This window comes from Ostrinia furnacalis, unplaced genomic scaffold (assembly GCF_004193835.3).
Source record: "Ostrinia furnacalis isolate ACB-3 unplaced genomic scaffold, ASM419383v2 OfSCF0038, whole genome shotgun sequence".
Classification (NCBI taxonomy): domain Eukaryota; kingdom Metazoa; phylum Arthropoda; class Insecta; order Lepidoptera; family Crambidae; genus Ostrinia; species Ostrinia furnacalis.
In genome coordinates this window covers 145,039-161,143 of record NW_021130277.1, presented here as the reverse complement: position 1 = coordinate 161,143, position 16,105 = coordinate 145,039, and the positions used below count along the sequence as shown (strand labels likewise).

The 16,105-nt window shown below is 42.9% G+C and overlaps 3 protein-coding genes across 7 annotated transcripts in view; 1 reads left to right on the top strand and 2 right to left on the bottom strand.

Moving 5' to 3' along the window:
• Positions 1-6,026, bottom strand: part of LOC114350241 (stress-activated protein kinase JNK-like) — a 141,871-nt gene extending 135,845 nt beyond the window's left edge. Inside the window, exon 1 of the mRNA XM_028300983.1 lies at positions 5,858-6,026. The gene's annotated coding sequence lies outside the window, so the exon portion shown is untranslated. The remainder of the gene's footprint in view (positions 1-5,857) is intronic.
• Positions 6,027-6,525: 499 nt separating this feature from the next.
• Positions 6,526-9,076, top strand: lark (RNA-binding protein lark). 4 transcript variants are annotated; one of them, XM_028301332.1, is made up of 5 exons: positions 6,526-6,687; positions 6,805-7,478; positions 7,987-8,192; positions 8,394-8,435; positions 8,792-9,076. In XM_028301332.1, exons 2-5 carry the CDS (start codon positions 6,813-6,815, stop codon positions 8,838-8,840), a joined length of 963 nt encoding a protein of 320 aa, XP_028157133.1. In that variant the 5' UTR covers positions 6,526-6,687; positions 6,805-6,812; the 3' UTR covers positions 8,841-9,076. The 4 variants fall into 4 exon arrangements, with proteins under 4 accessions (XP_028157133.1, XP_028157058.1, XP_028156978.1 ...); XM_028301257.1 differs by having other exon boundaries at positions 7,987-8,195; XM_028301177.1 differs by having other exon boundaries at positions 7,987-8,210.
• A 1,071-nt stretch (positions 9,077-10,147) lies between these two features.
• The window catches only part of tkv (serine/threonine receptor kinase thickveins), a 64,979-nt gene continuing 59,021 nt past the window's right edge, over positions 10,148-16,105 (bottom strand). The window contains exons 1-3 of one of the 2 annotated variants that reach the window (XM_028300679.1): positions 15,348-15,542; positions 12,598-12,785; positions 10,148-12,326 (exon numbers count right to left, since the gene is read on the bottom strand). In XM_028300679.1, the coding sequence (XP_028156480.1) occupies positions 11,061-12,326; positions 12,598-12,785; positions 15,348-15,357 (1,464 nt within the window). In that variant the 5' untranslated portion in view covers positions 15,358-15,542 and the 3' untranslated portion in view covers positions 10,148-11,060. Of the gene's footprint in view, positions 12,327-12,597; positions 12,786-15,347; positions 15,543-16,105 lie in introns of those variants that run through there. The other variant, XM_028300756.1, reaches the window with a different exon arrangement.

Here is a 16,105-nt window from a genome sequence, read left to right as displayed (position 1 = left end):
TACGTAATAACGCAAAAAGGCGAAAAACATTTTCATAGGTGAGCAGATTTGAAGAATTATTGTCTCTAGGACATCTTACAATACAACAGTACTTGATAACACGAGTAGGTACCAAGAGAGATTAGTAGCTAGATAAGTCACGTAGGTACGTTTTGGTCAGTAATAAAAACTATACATATAGTTTCCATACTGGAGTGGAGGCCACGTACCGGAAAACGCAGCGTGGGACGTCCACCCACAAGGTGGACCGACGACCTGATAAAGGTAGCAGGAAGGCGCTGGATGCAGGCCGCTACCAACCGTACGATGTGGAAGTCATTGGGGGAGGCCTATGTTCAGCAGTGGACGTCCTGTGGCTGAAATGATGATGATAGTTTCTATAAAAAAAAACTACAATTGATATCCATTGCTGTACGTTCTGCTTTCTCGCATGACCCAAATGAAATAAATATCTTGGCGGATATATGCGACATCGGTATGTTCTATTTTCCCAGGTTTATAGATTCTAATCTCCGGTGTGCCATCCTTCTCAAGCATCTAAATAGTACAAAATATAATGAATTACTGTACTGCGTTTACGTCGGGTATTATTTCATTTCATATTATGTAGGTAATTGATGGATTTGATATGGTTCATTGTTGATCCTAGGATCAAAAACAAGAAAAAAAATATGAAATTAGTTTAAGTTGTGCATTTTATTAACACCGTCGCTCAAATAAACACAAAGACGCAGAAAGTAAAAACAAACGTAATTATTATCATGTATAGAATACAATAAATACGATGTTAAGTACATAAATATCAATATTACACGATGAGAATGTAAACTTTAGTTTGGCGATGGATTTCCCCAATTTATTACCAAGCGATTAGTCTGGTCGGGCTAATTTATTAAGTTGTGTAACCGGATAAATAAACTTATTACTTACCTAATTTTGATAAATTAAATGTAATAAGTACTATAGTTTAGTTAAGTAGTCTAGTTTTGATAATAACAAAAGAATTGGAAATGTTTGACGCAGAAAAATCGTTTGAGGCTGTAGCAACTTCCTAAAGTCATGATTCTGTTACTAAACTTTTAAAGGCTTCAACATTGGACGTCGAGCATTAAGATGACTTATCAATATTTTATTTTAAATGTCTTTACAGCGCCCAGAAGATTAATTACACTCAAATAACTCCACGTGTAGGCTCGTCTTGCCTGAATCCATAATTTCGCAGAGCCCGCCGCTCATTTTAATTGACGGCGACGTGGGCTTCGACTCTTAATACCTTTATTACGTAACACAAAATCTACTCCCGTTTAATACGCTGAAACAATTTCCCCTTTTTATTACAATTTCCCTAAACGCTCTTTCATAATAATCGTTTATTACTGGGAATTTCATTAAATTTCGGCCTCAGCTTGTTAATCGGTCAGTTCGGAAGTCAGGACGATGGTAACGATGGCGATTGGCAATTATTTTTTATAAAGAAGTGCGTATATTACTTTTAGAGCCTAATCACACTTATCTTTTAAGACTTTGGAGATCTATAGGTAAATTAACGTTTTATGAATTTAAGCAGTATCAACTGTTTGTACATTTAAATCATACATTACGAGAAGGATGCTTGGAAACCGATGAATAATTTTATGACAATATTTTGTCTGCTCTCTTAAATGTTGCAATCAGATAAAGAGGTGAGTAATTAATTAAATTAGTACTATGAATCACCTTAAGTAAGTTCTGCACTATCGTGATGTTGCTAGTAAGAAATTACTAGATTTAGGTAGATAGATGTGATAAACGGTGAACGACTTAGCGCTTCTGATTCGTATCAAATCTAGATGCGTGAGTCATGTACATGTTAACCACTTAAGTGTTACAATTATTTTGATAACATTGTGATTCATCAACCATCTTAAGACAATAAATTGCCTTTAGTTAAAACAACAGTTTTTCCAAATTCTTAACCAGAGTTAAAATGTATCTCGAGTCAATTCTTCTTACGAATTCATTATTATAATTCAAAGTAAGATAGTTACATAACTATCTAACTTTTCTTATGTTAGAGTCCCAAACTCATCAAATCTTCAAGACCTCAGGACGGCCTACTCCTTGCTTCCCTTCCTAGAGTATTGCGTAAGTAGCTACAAAGTTTTGGGCTCACAGACCAGTAAAACAACCGCGAAATATCTGATATAGTTACCATAGTACCTACCTACATGACGATAATTTCGTTATTTTATGATAAAGAGACAAGTTTATATTTTTTTGTAAACTGGGGAAATTTTGATAAATAGAAGTTAAGTCAAATAGAAATCTGAATCATTTACTGATAAATCAGTTCCAGAACCAGACCACTAAAGATGGAAGATGGAAGACGGAGAGTGCAAAAGTCAAGACTAAATGACCAAATTACATAAGCAGATGTAGTTGAAGATGAGGAATATTATAGCATTTCTTAGGTATCTGTTTTCATGGAATTGCGAAATGTTTTAGCAGTGTCACTCAAAATTTTACCGAGAATAAATGTAAATCAAAGTAAAATCCTTTAAAAGAAAAAGGGGAAAACCCAATTTGGTTTTAGTTTTAGAAAATACACGCGCAGCATTGTTAAGAACAAAGGATTTATGGATTCCAATACAAGAGAATGAACTTTAGGTAAAGAAAATGTGAAAGGTCACTGCCGAACATAATAAATCAGCGCAGCGGTTAGTGTCTATTCGAAAAGAATCCTGACGCAGTAATTAATATCTTTAGAGCGATGATCTGTAACTCAAAAGGCAAGAGCCGTTAATTAATTGGAACAGTTGGCGTTTCAGGCGCAAATCAACATTCCGCCTAGGGCTAATTGGAAATAGGCTGCGTTTCCGAAGGTTTCCCACGTGCTCCTGGAATTGGGATTTGGAAGATATAGGGTTGTCAGAAGGAACAACGCGATATCTGGAGTTTCCATGATTTAGGCGAAGTTTTATAATGAAAGACGGTGGAGTACTCCACAGTTCAAGTTTTTCATTTTCATCTGAGCCGTTTTATATTCTATTTTAATTTTTAATTAAAACATATGCGGTAATTAATATCAAGAAGAAAACCAGATTAACATCGGATAAGTCGGACTTTTTACACTGTGTGTGTCAAATCCAGCACTCTTTACATCCTGAGTAACTTTACTCACTTACTTTCAGGACCGAAATCAACGTTAGAGGGCGAGGTAGAACTAGTTTACTTTTAGAGAACATACGAGAAATCCTGGGTTCTATTGCGTCTTCAGACAGCCCTAGGGCAATTATCTAATAGCAGTGGATGATGCCCCTGAATGTTTGATCGCGAATCCCGTGCGAACGGAGGCGGCCAATTGAATTGACTTCTTCAATGTCAGAACAACACCGACGTGAGGAATTACTTATGGGCTCGCAATCGGGCGGTATGGGTCGAATTGTTAACGATCGCTATTTCATTCGACAGAATTGACTTACTCAAGACAATACATTATCTACAGACAGTTATGGGGTATGTCAGAAGGAAAGTCAATAAAGTAAGTTAGTAAAAGAGTAACAAAACTGTCGCCTGTCTAGTGGTTCGCGTACCGCACTACAACGCTAACCGCAGTTGCGGGATCGAATCCTGACGGGTGAGAAGTGAACGCTCGAGTCTTGGACGTGTTTATAGCATACCTACATGTGGTGTGAAGTATGTTCATCTTAATGTATTTAGGTATTATGGAACCGCTATAGTAAATAAAAGCTACGCTAAGTTTGGAGCTAGTTAATTGGTGTGATTATTTGAAAAAACGTAGTATTGATTTACATAAGTATCTGACAAATCTTATGTTGTTGGTCAAATAATACTCGTAAAAATAAGATGGTCTACCGGTAGTAGTGTTCTTCGATGTAATATTGTTTTGCTAATAAAATAACGACCAGTTTCGTACCCATTTCGTACAAGTAAACCTTACAGCAACGAGTAACAATAAGATCAATAAGTTTGGGAATAAATAGCAAATCGTTACTTATGAACCACATACATAACTTGTTGCCAATGGAGGTACTGAACAACGGCATATGAAATTGGCGCATTGTTCGTAGTTAGTCAAATTAATTAAATGCTTTTTGGTCACATTTTGGTTTTCAATTCATGCCGAGGCAATACATCTGTTCAAATAGGAAGACCTAGTAAGACCTAGATGTTCTCATATAATTAAGCCCCAGCCCGCACGAAAATTGCGGGCCAATTATAAGAATGGACGAATACATTCCTCCCATTTCCCATAAAGGACTGAATTACATAACCCTCTTGAGGGGTGCGCGGGGCGCCCCTTCAACGGGGCGTATCGAGCGGCGCCTGTCCCTTTCTAACGTATCTGGCTCTCTTTCCGACACACTGGCGTGTCGACTTACCCCCCAAACGTCAGTTTGGAAAGCTTTTCATAAACACCATTCATGGGGTGCCTCCTTCGCGCGATATAATAAGCGATGTAGGTGACGCGGCGATGTGTGCCGCACAATGGAAGCGGTTTGAAGGGACATTGATTGCAGCGCCACCTGCCGCCGGCCGGCGAATGTATTCAACTGTGCAAAATGATGCTAAATATGAAACGATCAGCTTGACAATACATTCATACACATTCAATATGTTTGTTGAAAACTTCTCTTAACAATTTTACATTACTTTTTATTGGCAAATGATACTAAATGAAAAAAATGATTAATTACTTTTATACTAATCTATTTTACCAGTAACATTTAACTAACAAAACAATAAATTGTTCTTCAATTTATGTCTATTGTCAACAAAACATGAAATTGATATACTTGTGACAAATCTACTTATCACATCATCTAGATTCCTACATTGTCATTGTCATGACTTAAACAGATATAATATGATCGTAATAACAGCATCTCAAAGATAAGGTGAGACGCAGGAAAATGTGAAACGATAGCGCAGAACGGATGTAAAAAACTTAAGTAATCATACTTTAGTTAGGATGCAAGTATTGTTTTGTAAGATAGTGTATATCAAGATAATCCATTTAATTTTTATATCACTTCAATGTTATATTTCAATATAATAAAATTTCAACTATTAAATAATTTATTAACTGAAATAAATAATGCTTCAAATTACAACATATTCATATAAAGAAAGAACTGTAAAACTTGTTGGTGTTACAAAATTCAAATGTCCAAACTATCTTCCTTTTCTTCAATTTTCATAAAGTTTAAATATTATTCATTTCATTCAATTCATTTTCTTCAGCTGTTAAAAAATAATTGAGTTTGTCAATATACAGGCTAGGCTTATGATAAGTTTGAAAATGATGAACTTATCATGATAACCCTATGTGGTATGACACTTTGATATTTTATAAAGTCTGTTCACTACTTTTATGGTTGTAGCATTGTTTGAATATGATTGAGTACTTAAATTTGGTAAAAGGTTAATGAACTTATTGAGGAAGGAGGTTTAAGTCACATAATATAGGCACCTATCTCTCGTCTATCCATACTTTTCAATGGAAATATAAGCAGCAGCTGCAATCTAATCCTTTGAGAATGCGTAATAAATCATGGCATTTAGAGATGATAGAACTCTGTGACAGAAACCTAGCAAAAAATAAAACCACCCTGAAGGACGGGGGCGCCGGTATCAACGTTGAGGATGTAACTCATCAAACATCCATTAACTGGAACCAAGAACTCGTCAACACTACTACATTATCACGCATTTAAATCATTCCCGCTATCTAAGTAAAACCTAACATTCCGCAGACTTCTAGGCAGACGTATTCAAAATACATAATTCAAAAACCAATTTGATCTATTTTAGCATCTCAAGATTTAGCAGGTTGCAAATTAAATTCTAAACTTACCTTCCCAAATATTGGAGTCCTCGAAACTGCAGAAAGGTTTTCTCCTCACAATTTCACAGTACGTCACCGAATTCAATTGATTTCAGTGTGGAAAAATTCAATATTTTTTACGCTAAAGTGTCGACCGATCACAGATGAGAATGACAGCATGACAGCTACCGAATGACGTTTTGTTTTTTAAAACTTCGTTGCTATATCAAGAAAGTAGGATATATTTAATATAAATGCTACGCTTATAATAAAAAAACTGTAATATAACGCAATTTTTTGTAATCATTTTCAGTCTTACATTTATTTAAAGTTCATTTGATTTGAACTTTTCAGATTAATCAACTACATGGTCGCGCAACGAAAGTTGAGGGGAACATGTTGTTCGAACTTTCGTTGCGCTGATTTTGATAATAAATCCGGGTCTCCAGCGCATGTTTTTTTGTCCAAACACTCAACAAAAACATAACCCTCCTTTGGCGCAGTCGGGTAAAAACTTGTGTGAAACCTGTGAAACGGAGTGAAACTGTGGAAAAAATGTTTTTTGCTATGGCAACATTATACCGGAAGTTTTATAAATGTCAAGCACGCTCGTGGTCATTTCCTTTCTGTCAACCAATCAAGAGACGCCATATCGGGAATTCTTGTCGCGTAATCGCGTTGCGTTCATTACCATCGCGTTGTGTGTTCTTTCTGCGGATTTGTGTGACTGGAAGCCAGTGGAAGCCATTTTGTTGCTGGTTATTGCTGTAGTTTCATAATTTCGTTACTTCTTCAGTAGATTTGTGTGTAATAATTTTTCTATTTAGCGTGGTTCCTGTAAGCCGTCAAGCTGTCATCAGGTAAGTATCATAAAATACCACGTCCCCTTTGTGTTAATTCCCCGTATTTCGGAACTACGATCTACAATGATAATCGACGCTGCTGACTCATTTCGACAAATTGTGTATGCGTTTCAGAAACTAAAATGCCGGGCGCCGGTACTTTCAAAATCTTCGTCGGGAATCTTTCCGATAAAACGACAGACGCCGATCTTAGACCGCTGTTCGAAAAATACGGTACCGTCGTAGAATGCGATATCGTCAGAAATTACGGTTTCGTGCACATGGAAAATGAGCAAGTCGGCCGCGAAGCCATTCAGAACTTAAACGGAGAGATGGTTCATGGTCAAGCGATCAAAATAGAAGCGGCCAAGAGCCGGAAGGCACCGTCGACGCCGACCACGAAAATATTCGTCGGTAACCTAACGGACAAGACGCGCGCGCCCGAGGTCCGCGAGCTGTTTCAGAAGTTCGGCACGGTCGTCGAATGCGATATCGTTCGTAACTACGGCTTCGTACACTTGGACGCGTCGGGCGACGTGAACGAGGCCATCAAAGAGCTGAACGGTATGATGGTGGACGGCCAGCCCATGAAGGTGCAGCTGTCGACGAGCCGCGTCCGTCAGCGGCCGGGCATGGGCGACCCCGAGCAGTGCTACCGCTGCGGTCGCGGCGGTCACTGGTCCAAGGAGTGCCCGAAGGCGCTGGGCCCCGACCGCAACGGTTTCCGCGATCGAGCGTTCGGCCGCGACCCGTATCCCCCGCCGCCGCCGCCGCCGTTCCTCCGCGATCGCATGATGGGAGGATTTGGGGTAACGCGTTCACTTTTACTTCCCGTATCGCCTTTCGCCGGTTGCGAGTAGAATGCATCACGTAGGCCGAGCGCGAGAAGCTCTCTCCGCACGCGGTTCTAACTCGGGCCGAATCTCTCATGACGGGCTCGGTGATGCTACAGAATGCTTAACTTGAAACTAGGTCATAAAATCCCACGTCAACTTCAAATCATAGTATTACAGCTTTTATTTCCATTACCCATTTTGGTTGTTCCGCAGAAATAGTCAAATTTATAATTTAACAAGTTACAATTAAACTATCATTAGCCGAAGATCTGGCTTAGAAGTATGAACTTCTGATGGATGATGAATAGTTTCATTATAATTTTACTATCTCCTTTATTTTCTTATCATCATCGTCCATCATTAATTTCTGCAGAACAGTCTTCAAGTTTTGCTTTATTTTCATTTAATCAATTCAGTTCAGTTTTCTTTTATTTTATTTGGATCTTTCCTGGCCGTGCACTGATACCCGTTTGTCGTACAGGACCCGTACGATGGCTACTATGACCGGGCCCGGTTCGACTCGCCGCGGGAGCTGTTCGAGCGGCGCTACCCGGTGGGCGCGTCCCGGGGACTAGAGATGGGCGGGTCGCGAGGCGCGCGCGGGGACTTCGTGTCGCCGCCGCTGCGCCGGGAGCCGATGCCGCCGATGCCCAGCCTGCCGATGCGCAGCGGGATGGGAGCCATGAGGTCGTCGTATGATGATATGTACAGCCGCAGGAGTCCCCCGCGCGGACAGGTGTCCCGCGGGTGAGGATTCCTTTTTATATCTAATCATTTTTATAAGTTTGTAGTCTAACGAATGAAGATGAGCTCAAGATTGAACTTTCAAGAAGAAACGATCTCTTGCGAGTGAATAAACTTGCTAAATTCAGCCTTTCTCTGTTACAGGATGTACGAAGACTTTAGCCGGGACACCTTTGATGACAGAAGGTAATTATCACTAATTAAAGGCCTATTCAAACCTGAGCGATATTCGCTGCCGCTGTGGGTAGAGGTCCATACCGCGCGGGTTTCGCTCAGGTATTTAGTATCAAGTATCGCGGCTAGAGCGACCTGAGCGATATTCAGTGCCGCTGTGGGTAGAGGTACATGGCAGACGGTAGCGAATACCGCTTAGGTCTGAACAGTATTATTACCGCATACCCACTGGGTTTTCTCTGCCGCAGACGGTAGCGAATACCGCTTAGGTCTGAATAGGCCTAATATTATTAATTTTAGACAGTTTCCATAAATTGTTCCTTACAACATTATTTAATTTCCTGATTCCGAACTTTTTCTACTTTCAGACCCGGCATGCGTGGGCCGTCGCCGTCGAGAAGATACGCGCCTTACTAACATTAGTATTACGTTATAGATATAGTCGTCCAACGCTCATGTTGCTACCATTATTGTCCTGATTCTGTTCGTACCTTAATCTTGGACTGTCCGACGAATCAGATTTTATATAGACTATTTTATTGGTAAGAGATGCGGGAGTGACTGATTTTGCAATTTCTAGTTTAGTGTTTCGTATGAATGAGTAAGATTTGTGATGGAATGTAAATAAGTGAAATAAATCTCAATTAAGTACATAAGTTGCTTTAATTTCTGCTTTCCTTTCCTAATTACACATCAGAACCAGACAAATATTCACAGTAGGCTTCCCCCACGCACTAGGCAGTCAAGTGTTAGCTGCTATAGCTAGGCTCTTCCGAAAGTAATAATCACACCTTGGGAATTTTCAAAATTAAATTCAGGATTAGGTATACAACGAACACAATTTGGTCTAGGCTTGTCCCTACCACCAGTTTATCGTACTAAAAAATGAGTTTGGATGCTGAACGGATTTTGATGAAACTACAGTATTATTGTTTATAACCCACAATAACATATTTGTATTTACTCTGCATATCTACTATATAAAAATAAGTCGGGTTTTCCTCCCTGACGCTATAACTCCAGAACGCACGAACCGATTTCCACGGTTTTGCATTCGTTGGAAAGGTCTCGGGCTCCGTGAGGTTTATAGCAAAAAAAATTCGGGAAAAGGGGGTAAAACAGGATCCACGCGTACGAAGTCGCGGGCGGCCGCTAGTAGGCTATAATTTATGACTATCTGTGACAAACTAAAAATTTCACGCGGGCGGGTGAAGTCGCGGGCAAAAGCTAGTTTTATATTATTTGTTCCTGCTGTCCTCTAAAAAAATCCTACACTGGATCCACATACGGCTTGACCATGAGCAAAGCCTCGCCAATAAAGCCGCGGGTAAGCGCAGCTCTGAATTTATTTAATTTAGCGTTAATACGATTGAGGATCCACCTTAAGAACAGAATTTACCAGAGTAAAAGGTTCCCGTCTAATTTCCCTACATCCTGACATTTCCCTTCATCAGCATTTATTGTTTGTGGTATCGCATGCAGCGTTAAGAAAAAGGAAAGGCAAATAAAATCCGTACATTATGTCCATTAATATTTTATTTGTAACTTACCTATCAACATGTTTCTTTTTTACATCACTTGCTAGCTACCCATGTATGCTGTCATTAGTACTTTGCAGAAGACTGGCACCGGCTGAAAACCAGCACTGCACGGACAGTGCCGTACAGCTTACACTGAGCCGGATGCCCTTGTCACCTTGTTTTACAATTCATGTGTTCATTCTGTTTTGTTTTGGTGACAATAAAGGTTTATTTATGTAAGATACCTATGCAATGTCCTTTACCGCTATATTTACACAACACTGTACAGGCGTGCGCGGGCGCACATAAATGCGACGCGCGCGCTCGGCCCGGCCTCGCGCTACAGTTCGTAGGAAACATCTATATTACATTTCATAAAGTACTCGTCACCTCGACTGCATCACATTAGGCACGTTTGGCAAATAAAGGCACATCCCGCGGGCGCAGCCCGGGCCGAGCGCGTCGCTAATAACTAAACGTTAATACTACTCTGGCGAAGGCATCTCCGTAAAACACTGCGCTTTACATCCCATTTCTAATACTCACACACTAATATTAGTCTTTTTATCAACTTTTAAGTACAATCTACAACTATTTATCTCTCTGAACATTGTAAATAAAGTGCGTAAACGTCGCCACGTCAATAATTTTGAAATCATACATTTTGTATTTCAAAAGCGTCTTATTGTCAAAATATCACAATTCATGTCGCTCGGGAGCTGGCGGCCAGCGCTCCGGACGCCTCCGCGCTCATACTCGCCCATCGGAACGGAAGACAACAATTTTTCATCATAAAATTCCTTCGCATTAATTCTACATAACAGTAATAAAATAAAAATATAGAACAACTAAAACCAAAATCGTCCACTGTCGAGATTCCGGGGGGACCTTCGACGGCTTCGTCCGAGCGGGCGGACCGAAGCGCGGCGAGCGGTCGCGTCACTGGGCCGGGGCCGGCGGCCGGACAACTTAACAATACTGAGATTTACACGAGCGGCGGTCGGTCCGAACTCCACGGCGCCCCACTAAAAATAAATAGAAAAATATCGAGGAACTTAACTTTGAACTAGGCTAATCGTCGCAGAACGTCCGAGAGTCACGAGACACACGCACGGGGTCACACGAGCTTGACGGTGGTCTCCGTGTTGTAGCGCGCCAGCGTCTTCTTGACGCGCAGCGCCGTGAGTCGCACGGGCGGGTTGGCGTGCCAGCACTCCGCCATCAGCGCCGCCAGCGTGGCCAGCGGCTCGCTCGCCCGCCAGCGCGCCGGCACCGGCGGCCGGATGCCTTTGGCCACGACCACCGCGTGCATGTCCTCGAAGGACGGGTCGGGCGGCACGAACTCGTGGTAGGGCAGCGCGTAGGCCTCCACGTGCTGCGCCTTGTCGCCGGTGGCGCAGCGCCGGCACATCTCCCACAGCACGAGCCCGAGCGAGTACATGTCGGCGGTCTTGAAGGCCTCGAAGTTGGCGCCGTCGAGCCGCTCGGCGAGCACCTCGGGCGCCATGTAGCGGCGCGTGCCGACGCGCGTGTTGGGCGCGATGTCCACCTCGTTGCGCTCGGCCACGTAGCGCACGGCGAGCCCGAAGTCGGCGATGGCGCACTGGCCGTCGCGCTTCACGAGGATGTTCTTGCTCTTGATGTCCCGGTGCGCGATGGCCGGCTTGCCGCTGGTGCCGAAGATGTCCATGTGCAGGTGCGCCAGCCCGCTCACCACCGAGTAGGCCATGGTCATGAGCGCGTGCGCGTCCAGCACCACCGTCTGCAGGTAGTCGTGCAGCGAGCCGTTCTCGTGGTAGTCGGTGATGAGCAGCATCTGCGTCCAGGAGCCGGTGCCCTTGATGTCGGCGGCGATGAAGCCGAGGATGTTCTCGTGGCGCATCAGCACCGTCTGGTAGATCTCGGTCTCGCGGAACCAGGACGCCTCCTCGGTGGTGAAGAACACCTTGACGGCGACCTTCTCGCCGCGCCAGCGCGCGAGCCAGACCTCGCCGTAGCGGCCCTTGCCGACGGACTCGACCATCTGGATCTGCTTGGCGACGGTGCGCTGCACGAGCAGCGGCAGGCCGGAGCCGGAGCCCGAGGAGGCGTCGGCGAGGGTGGGCGCGCGCGGGGCGGGCGGCGAGGGCGGGCGCTTGCCGGCGCGGCGGCGGCGCAGCAGCAGCAGGCAGGCGCCCAGCGCGGCCAGCAGCGCCACGCACAGCGCGGCCGCCAGCAGCGCCGCGGGGCTGCCGGCGGCGGGCGGCCGCAGCGCCGGGCCCGCGTCGTCCGGCCCGGCCGGCGGCGCCGGCAGCAGCGGGCTCAGACGCTGGTTGCACAGGTCCCTATCGGAGCAGCATTCGATGCCCTTAGGGTGCTGGTGTGGCACTTGCGCGCTTTTGCACTGTAAAATTAAAAATATACCTATTAGACGTACGTCAAGCGAATGCAACATTATCTCATCAGACTGCAAAAAGGAGGAAAGACTAAAAAGGGCCTTACAAAAAGTAGCTCTCAAAATCATTTGCATTAAACAAATTTTGACTTTAACTTTGACATAAATAAAATCCAAGAAATATTTGTCTACACAACCACAACTCCAGTTGTACTAGCTAATTCCATAAGGCTGCGTATCTGCGTATGGCAGCTGCAGTTCACAAAAACAAGCTACTCACTTGCATGAACCCTGATTCATCGGGCGGCAGGCAGCCAGCAGAGCGGTCCAGCACGATGTACCCGTTCTCGTCGAGCACCTCCTCCACGGCCACGAAGCAGTAGCCGCCGGGCTGCGTGAGGCAGGTGCCGTTGGCCGCGCCGTCGGGGCACGCGGCGCCGCCGGCACACTCGCACTCTAGGCCCCGACCTGGAAAACGCAAAAGGATCCCTTAGTAATCTAGTTTTTTTTTTAATATTGTCACGACCAATTCATTTGAACGCCCGCAAATTATAAATAAATGTAGAAAACGCTAGATGCCAGATGGAAAACATCGGGGGAGGGTTCAGCAGTGGACGTCCTCTGGATCAAGATCATAAATAAATGCAGAGAATTTTAAAAGTCATATCAAATCCATAGCGCTTTTTTAAGGCCTAAATAATTACTAATTTTCCTACAGTCATTTCAAACCAGGACAATGAGTAAGAAAAGCATTTCCACAAAGGTAACGTCTTCATGAAATAACGACGTGTAATGTACAATTTGATGGAACCCTTCCCCCACAAGTGGAACAACAACCTAACTCAATTACCTAACAATGCACGACAAATCGATAACACGGAAATATATTTCCGAGAATAAGACAATCGAGTCGACAAATGTTCATTCAGGTGTTCGTTCGGAACTAGGGCAGCCTATGTGTCCGAGGCAAGTCGGACTGATGAATAATAAAACCAAACGCCTGCAACGCAAATTGATCGCCAGCAACAAAACATAACTTCAGGACAACAATGGAGAGACTGCAGTCCGGGACACCGATTTGCAGAACGCGACAATTAACTTCTTCAATGACATTTCAGCGGAAATTCTATAGAGATCGATTACGCGGACGCTCGATCGAAGCGACCACAAATGAACCTCTATTCAGCCGGGGCAGTGTTGCGTGTTATTGGAGCAGCCGTGAGCTTCACTTTACACTTACTTCCTCGGAGTAACTGGTTTTAATAAAAAGTCTCCCAGGCAATTTCTCTGTCTGTTATGGGCACGAACCATTTCCATACTTTAATAACCATTCCTTAAGCTTTTCTGAGAAATACCCGCCATCGATAAGTGTGCTGCTAGTTGTACCGTATCAGTGGTGTGTAACTGAATACATAATTATACTTCTACCATTGTATGGAGGAAGGAATAGATGTTAATAATGACTCAGGTGTTTTGATCTGCAGATTTGCGAGTTAAAAACAGACTTTTAAAGGTTACAATCGTCATTCTTAGGTATTCTCGCAAACAGTTTTTTCGAAACACAAAAAATGTGGTTAAAAACAATATTTTACTCGTTCCAAGAAGTTTAACCTAATGAATGCAAGGAGACAAAAATTCGTCGTGATGAAATCTCAAGTTCGGGAGCGCGTTGCTGAATTGAATATTAAAGAATTGGTCGTGCCAAGCTTAGATGGAATGCAAGATATGCATGAAAACAAAAATACAACACATCTGGAAGAGGAGCGCTCGAGACTCGAGTGGAGGCGCATCTCGGGTGTTTTTTGGCACGCGGCAGGTACCACGGCCCCGGGCTCGCTAACAAAAGGGCGGCCACAATACTACAGCAGGTAGACCTAGCTTTGCACATGGTAAAAGCATTAGTTGCACAAATAAAAACAAAACAATTGCCATTTAAAAATACAATGCGTTTTCTAATTGAATTCCCTGCAATAAATTAATCATCGAGTATCCTTCTTACAGTTTTATTAACTGATTTGTAATATATTTTATAGACTTCCCATTACAATTATAAAAACGAAGATAATGAAGTAATCAGACGTGCAATAAACTAAACAGTAAAGTTGAAAGCATAAATGTTAACATTACCGTAACAGGTGTTTCTGAAAGTTCTTTTAAAAAATATAACTTGAAATAGCTTCTGGCGTACATCGTCTATCTAAATCAAATAATAGTACACCTGAAATCAACTGTGACGAAGAGTGTTCACAAACTGTTAAACAACAATTTTAATTGCTGTTTCCATTACAAAAAGCAAACATTGACTGGATATAGAAAGGTAAATTAAAAAACAGGTAATTGATTGATTTCTTAAGGTTCTATAATAATTAATTTTATGTAGAGTCCCTGGCGCTTGCATTTAATACTATAATAATAAATGATGTGAGAAGAGATACTTCAAAAGATTGATCAACTGATTCCACAACAATTAATAGAATTAATAGTGTTTAATGCTATTTTATTAGTAGATGCAATCAACAAAAACTGTTTAATTACTAAAGAAAAAAAGAACCAACATTACTTTGAAAAACGTGAGTTATAGAGTTCTGACGAATTTAAATAGCTAATGAGTTGAGTTTTCCTATTTACAAGGATACGAGTTATTCTAAACTTCTGCTATGAATCATTACTCACAAAACATTGGCAAGCTGTGCATATGACGCCCAGCAGGCTCGAATCCATTAGCGCTACTTACAACGAAGATAAACCCATGGTAAACGACAAAGACAGGAAACGATGAATAATTCAACCAGCACCACCTTCCACTATTCAAATCCGTTCAAAAACGGAAACTCAACTACTCCGTAAGATCACGATCCTTCGAGTCCAGACAGAAAGGCCAATGTTGACACTTGGGACAGCACTTGAACACATCCTGATTCGAGAGCCTTGAGGCGCTCGCGGAGCGACTGAAATACAATACACATGCTTGCGGGCGTGAAGCATAGGTGTTCTAGTTTAGGAGGCTGATTCTGAAGGTGTCGCACGTACTCAGTCTCATGATGGCGGCGAGCGGTCGAGGCGGGCAAGATCCAACGTCCGCGCTATCATTTAAATATAACTTGGGGAGCCGCCGTCTGTCGCGGGCTTTATTTTTACACCGCGAAGATTATTGTGGGGAGTGACAACGAGCGGCGGTCGTCACGAGAGGCGCGGGCGGCCGGCCGGAGGACACTGAGCGCGGCCGGCGCGGGCAGGCGGAGCCCCCGCCCCGCCCCGTGCACTATGCACCGCTGTCCGCTGCAGCCTCCGCATGCCCCGATAGCGCGCCGCCCGCCAGTGTTGCCAGAAGGTTACTTTTGAACTGCATTGGTTACTTTTAGGTTACACTAATGAAAAGGTTACTTTTAGGTGATTTTTCAGAAATTGTAGAATTAACTTTTACAGGTTATTCAGTAAAAAACATTAATAGTGACAATTTAAAAATTATGTCATAAACTGCATTTAAACATGAATTTGAATTTTTATTTGTTAAAAAAAAATGAGTTTTACCGAATGTTTTTCGATAGTGAAACGCAAATCCATGAAACGTTTTTATACGACCGGTCACTTTTCGGTCTTCATGGAATAGTCAAAATTTCGAATTCGGGTAAACGATTGATGATCAATTGTATTCATTTTCCATTCATGAACAATCCGCACTTTATTCAAAAAGGTTACATTTTATTATATTTCTGGTAATTTCTGACAAGACCCGACTGGCAACACTGCCGCCCGCAGACGGCCCGCGCGCTCGCACTCCAACGCGG